Here is a 12,736-nt window from a genome sequence, read left to right on the forward strand (position 1 = left end):
ATACTTCTTGTCTAACAAAAAGTATGTATCCAGTCTATATTGGTGAACTCAAACTGCTCAGACTAAAAGTGTTTTGATACCTACCTTGGAATAAAACATCACAAAAACCAGAAGTATTTAAAGCCTACTGTCTTGCTCTAGGATGCAAAATAATTTCTTTATCACCTACCACCAACCTATTTTGGATTAGATATCTCCTGGCCCTTCAGTCACAAAACTTCCCTCAATCTATATTCATAGAAGACCAAAAAAAGGGGGGGTGGGAGGGTGGGGGGAGGAAATACGCCTTCTGCGCAACAGAGCAGAGAATTTCACCTAGCTTTGCCTCTAGGTCAGTAATGTATTGTTGAATAAGCCTGTGCTGGGTTTTTCGGGTGTTTTTTTTCTCCCAGTAGAATGTGTTCCTCATTTCTAGATTGAAGTTTTTAATTTCAACATTCAGCCAACAGAACTTTGTTACGCTCACAGTGTTAAAGGAAAAGCATATCCACATCACCAGTAGTGTATTTCAGAAGTCCACATCAGAGTGCAATTGCAAGCTTGTAAATCTATGTGTAGTGGCCTAGAGACCTAACCGTGCCAGTATCTCAGAATGTTCCCCATCTGCAGTTACTGCAAGAGGCTCTGCGCGAGAGCTTTTTGTACCATAATTTAAAGCAAGTCTGTATGTTTAGTATGTTAAATCCTATAAAAATTTTCAAAACACCCTGTCTGATGTAATTATATTTTGACTGTTTGTGTGTGTGTATATATATATACACATGTGTGTGTGTGCGCGAAGTATTTTTTTTTATATACACACACACACACATTTTTAAGCCATTCATTACCAGATTTAATCTAAAGAGAATCAGAAAATTAGAGTATTCAAACTACTCACCAAGAATGAGTTTCTCATTGATCAGAAAGAATGATGTTATACTTTTAAGGACTTCAGCAGCTGATAACAGCATCTCTGTCTGTTGCTCATCTCCACAAGAACAAACTATCAGTTGAACCCATTTTTTCAAGACTTCTTCTGAAATCTGAAAGCACAGAACATACATGAGAAGTATGCTGTACAATCCAGTGTTAGTGATTGCCATCACATTAAACTACAGACTGCTGAAGAAATGCTACTTGTCAGTAAACGCAGATTTTTTTGAGGTGGTGAAACCCACATGTCCATTCCAAAGCTGGCTGACCATGTCACAAGTAGTTAAAACGGGAGATTTTCTTTAGCCACAACAGTATTCATGAGGAATTCTCTGGCCCTGTCCATTCACACCAGATTCACCCATAAGCATACAAGTCAAAGCATATCCTTGTGCCCTTGGCTTGCATATTGTTGCCAACATGCAAGCCAAAGACATATACTGGACCATACCAAAAAGGAGAGGAGAGAGGAGCTGAACACACATGTAGACTACATTTCTCCAAAAAAAAAAAAAAAAAAAGAAACCTTTCTTCCAGTGATATTCCTTATGTCATTTCAATCTTGAAGCAATTCCCAGAAGTATCCTACACATATATGTGTACATATATCTGAAACACCAACTCAGAATATATGAACTGTAGCATCAGTCTTAGGCATTTTGGCAATGATAAAATACTTCGCAAAGATGTGAAAGCAGCTCCATCTGTCTCCTCTGCAGATGTTGGGGATGGACAATTTTTTTTAATGAGTCTGCTGAGATAACTTGGGCTTCAACAGCATCTGCATTCAAATCACTGAAGGAACATCTATCTATGTTGGCTGACATACAGCAAAGACTGTCCTGAAAGCTGAAGAATTAGAAAAAAAGAACAGGAAAGAGAAATTTCCTTGTTCAAAAATAAAACTCAGTTGCTACTTTCAAAAAATATTTAGCTCTCAGAGACACGTGCTGGGAAAAATACCACTTCGAAATAATGGGCCAAAGCTTCAACTCTGTCCTGTGTGTAGTGATGGCTACTAGAAAGGCCATTTTTGTGGAAATAACTAACAACATTTTGTCAGCAAATCAAATGGTGGTTCCAAGACTTGCCATCTCTAATCTTCATTGGGACAACTGGGCCATCACTGGGAGGAGAAAGTCCTAACTCCCATAAGAGACAAGGGGAAAAAAACAGGAATCTTTATTAAGAGAGTATCAGGCAGGAACAACACTGCCCAGCAGACACAGAATACAGTTGATACAAAATCTCCCTTAGTCCAAGCAAACGTTCTAAAACAACAGGTGCCCTGTTGTGGTAGATACCCACAAGGACATGCAGATTGATTCAAACCTCAGGACAGAAATCCACATCACTTAGCTAAGCAATCATACTCATAAGAAACTTTCTTATTAATGAGAGCATCTTTTAGCTCTAATGATGAGAACCACCCGGCATCCAGGCTGTGAAACGTCCAAGTACCTAAACCAAGTTTGTCCAAGTACCGAGTATCAAATTTAACTAGGCCCCAAAAAGGTGAAGTATAGCAAGATCTCCATGTGACTAAAGATAGGCAAACAGATCTGAATAAAGGTTTAGGCTGAGCAAAATAGTTCTGAGGAAATCCCGCTGTACAATCATAGACGTAGGTCAGCCTTTGTAGTGCTGTGGTGTGTCAGTCAGAGAAGTCAAATTCAGGGTCTCTCTAACCAGCCTGATAAAAGCAGCAAACCCCTTTCCTTAGAAGAAGTCTCTGCAGATGGAATTGTCATTCTTTCCGCACATGGAGTTGGAGCCCCCAGCGCGTGCCACGTTTGGCAGGGCAGCAGGTCTACCAGAGCACAAGAACTTCAAGCACAGGTTAGAAAACAGAATATACAAACTGCAGGAGGAAGGCAGGTAGGCATGGCCACAAGCAATCGTGACCAAGAGCAATTGGAAGGAAACTTCAGAGGAAAAATAGATTGGGACCTCATGTACAAACACCAGAACAGCAGCAGAGGCTAAACCTGGAGACGCTTGAGGTATGTGCAACTTAATTTTTTTTCTTTTTAAAATTATTTTTTTAATTAAAGAAAGTGAAAAACAGAACAACCAAATAAGGTAAAGAAGAGAAACAGTGAAAAGGTGAGTCTAGTTAAGGGCAATAAAGTACATGAGGGATCAACTGAATCAGGGATCAGTGAAACCTCATTAGTACTCTGCCTCCTCCTGAGTGGTTAAGAGGAAGCAAGGCTGTGGTGACACTCTTCCACTTATGTGCCCACGTACCAGCATTGCACAAAGGGATGGATCCAGAGCATAATGCAGCAGGTTAAAAACAGTCTCCTCTTTCTGGGAGGTTACAGTGTACAATTACTCAAATTTTGAATGGACAGAATCTACAGATAAAAATCTGAATGCAAACCCAAAGAAAGAACTCAGATGTAAAACTCTCCTGCTATATCTGATCTTTTATGAAGTCGAAAGCCCTCCCCATACAGATGTCTTAGGTCTCCCACAATTTACATGCTTATTACAGGAAGCTGTCTTAGCATTACTACAGCTAAGATTGTGTCAGCATTTTTTCCATTAATTCCTCTTTGCAAATTAACAAAAAACTTCATAGAAATAACATGTTCTAAGTTTGTATTTGCAAAACCAGGTTTACATGCTTATTTTATTCTTTATGACTTGAAATCCTTGCATTGTCTTTTTTAAACAAAAATATTATAATTCATTTTTCCAAATCTTCTGTACAATCCTGTAGCTTCCCTTCTTTTCTTTTTTTCTAAATGAGATAGAAGATTTTTAGCATACAGTGTAAATTGATTCTGCTGGGTATTTTCAGTGATAAGAAGTAGCAATGTAAGGAATAAAATTCATTTTCAAATTGATTACGAGCATTTTGTATATTTTTAAATATTCATAAAGTATTCTTTATATCTTTGAAAACACAAAGCATAAAAAATAGAAATTTTCTAGACATTAAAAGCTGGACTAGCAGTGCTCTAGGCATATATATATATATTCTTTTGGCTTTACAATGTTGGTTTACAAGACTGGTCTTGTAAGACCAACATTGTAAAGCCAAAAGAAATCTGAGCCAGTAATTTGCATGTACTTTAATCTAAATTAAACAGTCTATAAATAGGAATAGAAAACATAGAGCCTTGAATTTTTTAAGGCTTATTATATTTATTCTAGTATTTTAAAAACAAATTATAAGAGGAAATTAAATGAGAAACTTCAAGCAGATGACAGGCTGTGTGCCCAGGCAGCGATTTCAGTCTCAGACTGAACAAAGTCATACTGCACACAATGAGAACAGGAACTATACACAACCATGGCTTCAACTTCCTGTTTTCCCCTTAGATCTAGGTCTCATACTAGCTCCCTAGCTATTAGAAACCACAAAAAAGGTACACTTTAATATATGGAACGGATTCAATACATGTGTTAATCATTGTGGACATTCTTCTTTCCACAGTGTAGTGACTATTTTGGATGCTACCAGAAGTCAAAATGAATTCATTAGAAAAACTTGCATATGTATTTAACTTGAAATTACTCTGAGAGGGATATACTGAAATGATATGGACAGAATTTTCACTTCAGCACGTGGCAGCGAATTCAGACAGGGAGTCTTACCACCACAAAGGATGCAATATAACAAGAAAGGAAAAGCGTGAGGCCCCAGCTAAAGGAAACCAAAACCTAAAGACTCTGTAATTACAAAACTGTCAAGAAGCTCCATTTCCCTTACCTGTTGATGATTCTGTAGAAGATGGACAACCAACTTGGAGGCAAATTTGAGAGCTATGCTTTGAATTTCAGTACTGAGAAAACAAAACAAAGAATGTATCAAAAAGCAGTTATTTCTGCCATTTCATCTCCAGAAGAAAAACAGCCAGCTTTTAATCATTCTTGATTATCACCAACAGTTATTTTGCAAGCTGAACACTCAAGAGTTTTTATACATCTCAACCTTGGTTAAGTTTTCAGTTTATACACAAGTGAAGTAATGCTCTTATTTTCACCTCTCTCATGTTTATTTTCTATCTACACTATAGAAAAACATACAACAGTAAATAGAACTTGAAACAAACAAACCAGACATTATTATTTTAAATGATAAACATAAGCATCTCTCCAAAGCAGTGTTAAGTTCCTGGTATCTCTTCTACAGAGAGACGTTCCTAGTGTCAGAATACATCAGCTGCCAGCTCCTGAGCCTCCAAATTGCCTGCAGGGCCTAAGGAGATGTGGTCTGGCACCTTGGCTCCTGAGGTGCAGGACTCAGGGCAGGGGAATGGCAACACCTCAGCAATAAGGTCTTTAACTTCAACTGTTTCCATCTTCAACAGCACCAGTCAGTGTTTTTTACTGCATGTACCCTACTCCATTCCAGAAATAAACACTCCACATCATCATTTAAACTTGACAAATTTAGAGCAAATCAACAGCAAACGTGCACAGCTATATAATGCTATTCTATACTCTATACCCTAAAGATTATACATTGGTAACATAGGGATGATGTTTATATGGCTTCAAAAAGAGACTATCATCATTTTTAGAAACAGAATGGTATAGCTCTCAGAATCAGTACACTTTCACTCTTTTTGTCCAGTCTGCTGTGAATGGGCAGACACAGCCACCCTTTCAATATGAACTACAAACTGGCTCCAAATTTTCAGCACTTTTTGCTGACTTAACAGAAGCATTCTGATTAAAAAGTGCTGTTTCAAAACAAACAGTTATGTAGATGCAAAAATAAATATACACCTGCATAATGTGAACTGTATCAACTACTATCTAGGAATGGAAGGTGAGAAAAACTCGATATAGGGCTGGGATGAAAGCAAATCTCTTGTCTTGGAGGATTTCATAATAGAGGATTAATCTTTAAACTCCCCATACATTTTAACTCCCTGGAGGATGTCTTTTTGCCTGAGTTGGAAGCTGAAGATTTAGGGCTGGGGGGGCCACGCCAATAACCTTGGGTTTTCTGGGGGCATGGTCAGAGAGGTCCTATACTCTTGAACCCAAGAACAGACCAATCAGCCTGTCCAAGAAATATACTGCAAGTTCAGGAGAGGAAAAAGCTGGAGACAGAATCTCTTCTCAGGCATGAGATTTTCCTAGACAAAAGAAACACCTCTGGTGTTGACCTGAGTGCACACTGTGCGATGGGCTGAAGCACATCCTAGCCCTTCTCCACTCGTCTGTGTCCTAGTGCCTCTCATAGGATCTGTGGCTCAGCCTGTAGAAATCCCCACCATGCGAAGACAGCCCAAGCTTCAGGCGCCGGTAAATCTCAGCTTTGAATTGAAGAGTGGCCTCTGGATCACCTGCTCATGCTGCCTATAGGATGCTGTGAGAGTAGGTGCACATTGTAACAGCTAGAGCAGGCACAACCAGAGCAGGCACAACCAGACCTGGCAGAGCCAGCCCTGTCTAGTCAGACTCCAGAGTGGTGTGCAATCAGGTCTGATGGTATAGCCTAAATCTGAATTTTTTTCTCTCGTGCACACAGAGCTTGCCTAAAGCTGGTCTTGGATTCAGACTTGCACCCAGATAATGTGAAAAACGAGTAACATCAGCACTCAGCATATGCGTTCAGTCTACAGGACAGCATATACAATGTACATAAACTCAAGCCTCTAGTGCTTGCTAGACAGCCCACAGCACACAAGAAGCAAAACCTGAATTCCAGTAATCTTATGAAGAATCATTCAGGCCTAAAACTTATATTTCAGGCTTTTGTTTTTAGGGGTAACCACTTCTACTAATCCAACAAGTAAAATCAGATCTGTCACTCTTTCTACACACCTTCCATAGATAAACTAGAATAGAATGCATGAGAGACTGAGAGTGAATTAGTGTGTTTGGATTATCAGCTCTATGTACTGTGGTGTTTCCCAATTACCATTCAAGAAGAGCTATATTCAATGGCTATCATCTGACAGCTGCAGTAACTTATTATTTCATGAACTGTATCAGTGGAGATTTATGGGGTGCTTGCCACTGTGACTTGAAGGTCTTTAAAATAATTCAGATCCAGATCTACTCCAAAATAGTTTTCAAGATCTCCTTTTTCAAAATAAGCCAAACTCAGTTTTCTGAAATACGAATTTGTATCAACAGAAAAGCCCCAAAACAATAAATTAAAACTTTAATATTTAAAATCTTTTAAATAAGTATTTTAATAAGCATGAGAGACCATACCTGTTGGAGATATCTACAACATTCAAACTCCAGCTTAAGAGTTCATTTGGATCCATTTTTATAGAGCATTCAGTCTTTGGAAGCACACTTCTGAGATCCATATTATAAAGAATTTCCAGCACCTGCACACATCATTCAAAAAGAACTCACAATCTCATCATGAATGTGTACATTTGAGATTAATAAAGCACTGACTTAAAGCCAACTACAAAGGTTGTCCCCTGACAGTGCTAAAAAAGAAAGTGGAAGTTTTTACTTTTAAGCAAGAACATCTCTTACAGGATTATAGCAAAGCTCCTACTCAGTGTAAAAAAAAACCCCACTCATGTGGTATTAAAAAACAAACATCTCATGCACAAAAATGTAAAAGTTAAGAATTTAATTTACTGAAAACATCAAATCTGAATAAAATAGCATTCTCCTACCTTGCAAAAACACTGGAGATTCTTCTCCTTCAGGGCAATTGTGAGGAGAGTATCTTCCAAATCAGCGAGTAAGCACAGCACACCTCTTTCTTTTTCTGTAATCTGCTTGGAATTTATTTGTTTCAACCAAAGCAGCACTGCCTCCAAGACAAGCAGACGTACTTCGTGAAACTCACAGTGAAGGAGACTGACTACTGACAGTGATGGCTTGACTATTTTCTCTGCAAAAGGTGAACTGCTGCTCTGGATGCCCAGACCTGCAGTCACCGACAGCACTGATATTACAAGCTTGGTGATGCTCTGAAGATACTGTGTCAGTCCTGGTACTGCAGATGAGTAGAGAATACCTGTCATCAATTCAGATCCTGAAATTATGGTGTTCATCTCTTCCCAAAATCCAAACAATTGTGTTCCTGAAATGAGAATAAAACTAAGTAAAGTAACAAGCAGATGACACATCATCTGCTCTAGAGAGGAAATGATTCTGAATTTAAAAAGTTTAGGGCATGAAAAAGGCCTTGCAAGGTAAATTCAGACATGAAATGAAAACAAAGTTATCCTTCATTTTAAACTCATTCCGAACTTTAAAACGACTTTTCTAGATGTCATGTATTCATAATTAAATACAAAGAAAGAAGGACACAAACTTTTTGGCAAACTGTATACATTGTTCAATGGGTGAAATAAAAGCATCAAACAACTTGAAAAATGCTACAATACTTTGCACATTGCTTTTCAGGTTTTACTTCATGATAAACAGCAATTACCTCCAATTATAAAAGATGTAATTCAGTACAACTCTGCCAGTTATAACTGCAAGTCAAAGTATTTTCTTAAACCAAGTTAATACAGTTTTGCAAGTTGCATATGTTTTGCTGTTCAAAGTGATTAATGCAAACATACTTTACTAAATACATCTGAAAAAATATAGTAAGTCCAGAAAAGTCAAAAGCACCAAATACAAATATACAATCAACTTGACAGAACAGCTCTAAAATGAGAGATCACATGGGCGAAAGTCCTCTGTGCAGGCCTACCAGCTACAACTGAAATCAGCACAAACAAGGACAGGGCCATTGTGGTATTTCTGAAAATCCCACTCTCTGCATAGCTTTAGTCAGAAAAGCTTACTGTGTAAAAGGGGCATTGTCTTAATAAACACATCTGTCCTGTATCCATCAATTGTTGTGAATTTACTAATTAAAAATCCACTATGCTTTTCATATGCCTATTAACTTTGAACAGCTAAGAGAAAAGGGACTGCATTCTAATCCATCGCATACATCAGCACAGCAAGCATGACATTTTAGTTATTTACACTCATCCAACCATCCCAAATTGCACAGCACAGCCTGAAGGCCTTCTTGTGCCTGGCCACCTCCAGGAGTTAGTCGAAAAGTTACCACTATCTGCAGTGCCAGAGGGTTTCAGGCACCAGCAAAGTTGGCAACGTTGACACAAAGTGAAAGAGAAATAAAAAGCAAACTTCCCTCTCCCGCATGACACACACACACACACACACACGCACACACAGAGTGAAATCCTCACGTTCCTTGAATTCAACATTTTTTCCATCATCCATGGGAACAAATCATTTTCTAATAATGAAACTAAGATTCTCCCCAGTTTGGATGCTTGTACAGCTTGCACTGCATGAAAATTACAATGCTATACCCTACAAAATTCCAATAAAAGCAAGACATAAGGGAAAATCCTGAAGAAGAAAAACTCAAGTACAGAGAAGAACAGTGCTGCAACTGGTGTTGAGGGAATTTCGAAGTTTTATCTCAAAATGCACTAAAGGTAGAAAGGATTAAAGCCAACTTAGATTTCTCTAGTTTCTACAAGAAGACAATTCATTACTGTATAACTTTGCTCTTTATAATTAGCTAAACACTAAGCATTACCAAAAAGCCTGTCAAAACATTAACATTAAACTGTTGAATCTGACATGAAGTTACAATACAAATTGAATACCTATTTTATCCCATTCTTGTAGCCCTTGAAGACATTTCCCTAATCCTTCTATTTCCAGTTAAATATCCGGTCCTTTAATATTCGAGTTCTTTCAAAGTCATCAACGTTTGACATTTACATAGAAAATTGACATAGTCATACATTGTCTAGCACAGAAGGCAGATGCATTTTCCGAGTAATTTTGGACAAGTTTCAAAGAAATCTGGCATTTGAAGAAGATGTGCAGACATATTACCTAACCCATTAATTCAATCAGACGTGTTTTCACTACAGGTTCTTTTCTGCACTGGCTTGATGTAGTCAAAGAACCTGCAGTATCACTGAGAACCTGTCACAGCAGCAAATAATAATCCTCTAGATGACATAGATGCCTTCTATCTCTTAACACGTAAATTTGTATATTTTACTGCTAACATTTTCTAAAACCCCTTCAAACAGACTGGCATTCCAAACTGGCATTATAATAGACTAGCATTAATGCCTATGTCACATGACAACTATCCAACTGCCAAAATTCCTTAATTTCTGAACTGTCTGATTGCCTTGGAAAAGAATTAGGCTTTGGGTCCCAGTTACTACACAGCCTGACTCCACAGACACCACTTTTACAATCGAAATAATCCTGTCCAGTTGAAAGAAAAAGGTTTGAGTTCAAGCATCTTGTTTCCAAAAGAGAGATGGCTTCAGTTTTAGAGGTCTGCATCCTTCCAGTTTAAGTGCTGCCCTAAGTTGCATTTTAACTATTCAAGTTTCCACAAGATCAGTTGTTCAGATCCAGCCTGTATTTCCAATACTTGCAAGTGAAGTGTTTGTTTCTAATTAACTTCGCTTTAAATTGAGGTACAAGTATCATATGTGCAAGTAGTGACATGAAGACCTATGGGATGGAAGGGTCAGAGCTCCAGGGCAAGGCAAGGGGGAGTATATTAATAGGTGGCCAGAGAGAGAGAGAGAGAGAAATACTGTTTTTTTTCTTTCCTTTTGTTTGTGTCAACATTGCCAACTTCACTAGAGCTTGAAACCCTCTGGCATCACAGATAGTGATGACCATTTCATTAACTTCAGGAGTTGGCCATGTACTAAGTTTTAGATCTGGTTCAGTAAACCTTCATTCGAACTCTGCAAGGCCAGCGTAACTTCACTCAGTAAGTGTCTTCATCTTTGGGGAGAAAATTATTTTCACATACAAACACTGCAGAGCTCCTAGAAATACTAGCTTGCAGAGACTGCGATAGAACACTTCTGCCATGAATCTCCCTCTTTCTGTCTGCGTATCTGCTTAGCCTCGAAACGCTAGAGAGCAAATCCTTCTAACTTCCCTCTTGTGTTCTGCATGCTGCTCTCCAATACTCTTTTTCACACATATGAATACAAAAAGAAAAGTAAAACCCTATCTTATTACAATGCAGTGGAAATACTCCTGCTTTTAACTGCATCATCAAGAAATCCTTCCTGGCTTTCATGTAAATATTTTCTTTTCTGCTTAACTTTAAGTAAATTCTTTTCTTTGGCCTACATCAAAATTTCTGACTAAACCAAAAAAACCCACGCTAGTTCCCAAAGTAAATGTCTGGCTCTGTTGTAAAGGTACAGTAAAGACATACTTTTATTTACAAACAAAAACATTGTACAGTTTGAACAACCAGCTGCTGCAAGACGGAAGAGCCAATTTTGGCTGACCAAACAAGGACGCTGGCAAACAGAAAAATCAGTCTTGTCCAGGACAAGGGATGATGACAGGGGTGAAGGAGCTCCCCAAAATTAGGCAATTTTTTTTTTCCTTACAATTGCCTTATTTGTCTGGGACAGGAAGAACTTAGGCTCTCGTCTAGGAAGAGGCATTTCTTGCACATCCAGTTGGTTCTCCTCAGCACAGTACATAAACATCTCACAGCCCTGCTCAATCCCTTTATGCCCTTTACATTGACATAGCATATAACATCCGCATCACAAACAGAGGTAACAAATACTTTGTAAAACAGATTTCTAACTTAAAACATGCATTCGCTATGTTATCTTCAGAAATTTCTTGACAGTGTGGGACATGCACAATTTTGACAGGGGCGGTTAGTCTTTTGGGGTTAGGTATGAGGGGCTGTTTATTTTATTCTATTAATGACCAACTGATGTTCACAGTCAGTTACATGAAGGTAAATGATCTTTAGTCACCTGAAAATAAAGAGGAAAGGAAGAGGAGCAGAATGGAATCACCAGATCTGGTAAATCCCTGAGCTACAGAGCCTCCTCAAAGCATGGCTAGCTTCCAAGCCTGGGCTCTGCGATTGACTATGAAACTTCCATGATTACTCTACTGTTTTCTTTTCTTCTGGGTAGTGGCAGATAAGCACTATTCTATTGAGTCTGTTCTCAAACTAAATAGATACATATAGCAAAGAGAGAAAAACTTCTCTGTTCAGGAATTAACATGCTGCCAGCTGACTGCCAGTTCAGCTGATCCTTCCTCTCAGAGATTCTACAAAATGCTTGAGATTGACAGAAATCATTTGAATTCCTTCTATATTTAAAAGCTAAGCTTGTTTCACCTCCTTACTAGTTGATGTACAGGAGAATGATTAGGTATTGCTGTTGGATTAGGTAATTTTACAGTGGCTGTCTAGGCTGCTGTCAGTCTGACAGCTCTCAGTATCAACAAGTGTATATTGTGCGCGGGGATTTTCTTTTAAAGACAGGCACACACATCTTCAACATCAGAGACTAAGTATCAGTACTTGCAACACAATCCAAAACCACAAACATGAGGGACTATCTGAATCCACTGATAATACACTGCTGAAGACAGAAACATCCTACTGCATTTGGTGTAGTATAATGGAAAGTTTTGAAAGAGGAAAAAAAAAAAAAAGCCAAAGCGAACAGAAAACAGTAGTTCTCAGAAGGATGAGCTGTCTCCTTCTTCACAAAAGGACATAAACTTAAATGCTAACATTAACAACTATGAGTAACTCCACCCTCCCCTGGTCTCACTTATTTTCTCTCACATCTTTCTCCATTCCCTATGCAACACAGCATTCCAGCAATATCATGCTCCCCCCGAAAAACCTGACCAGCTTCTGCCTACCCACAACTCTGATCCTTATACAGTGCCCTCCAGATCTGTTTGAAAACGCTTTACTTTCTTCCTGCCATGCCCATGCCACAAGTGAGCTTTCTGCCTCCTACGCCTCCTTGAGTGCCAGTTGGTTTCCGCACCCCCGTCTCCTTTCTCCCAA

The 12,736-nt window shown here is 38.6% G+C and overlaps 1 protein-coding gene across 1 annotated transcript in view; it reads right to left on the reverse strand.

The window, feature by feature from the left end:
* Positions 1 to 12,736, reverse strand: part of THADA (THADA armadillo repeat containing) — a 167,690-nt gene that overhangs the window by 30,581 nt on the left and 124,373 nt on the right. Inside the window, exons 33-36 of the mRNA XM_067293137.1 lie at positions 7,530 to 7,942; positions 7,105 to 7,226; positions 4,640 to 4,712; positions 881 to 1,025 (exon numbers count right to left, since the gene is read on the reverse strand). Coding sequence (XP_067149238.1) covers positions 881 to 1,025; positions 4,640 to 4,712; positions 7,105 to 7,226; positions 7,530 to 7,942 — 753 coding nt within the window. The remainder of the gene's footprint in view (positions 1 to 880; positions 1,026 to 4,639; positions 4,713 to 7,104; positions 7,227 to 7,529; positions 7,943 to 12,736) is intronic.

This window comes from Apteryx mantelli, chromosome 3 (genome assembly GCF_036417845.1).
Source record: "Apteryx mantelli isolate bAptMan1 chromosome 3, bAptMan1.hap1, whole genome shotgun sequence".
Classification (NCBI taxonomy): domain Eukaryota; kingdom Metazoa; phylum Chordata; class Aves; order Apterygiformes; family Apterygidae; genus Apteryx; species Apteryx mantelli.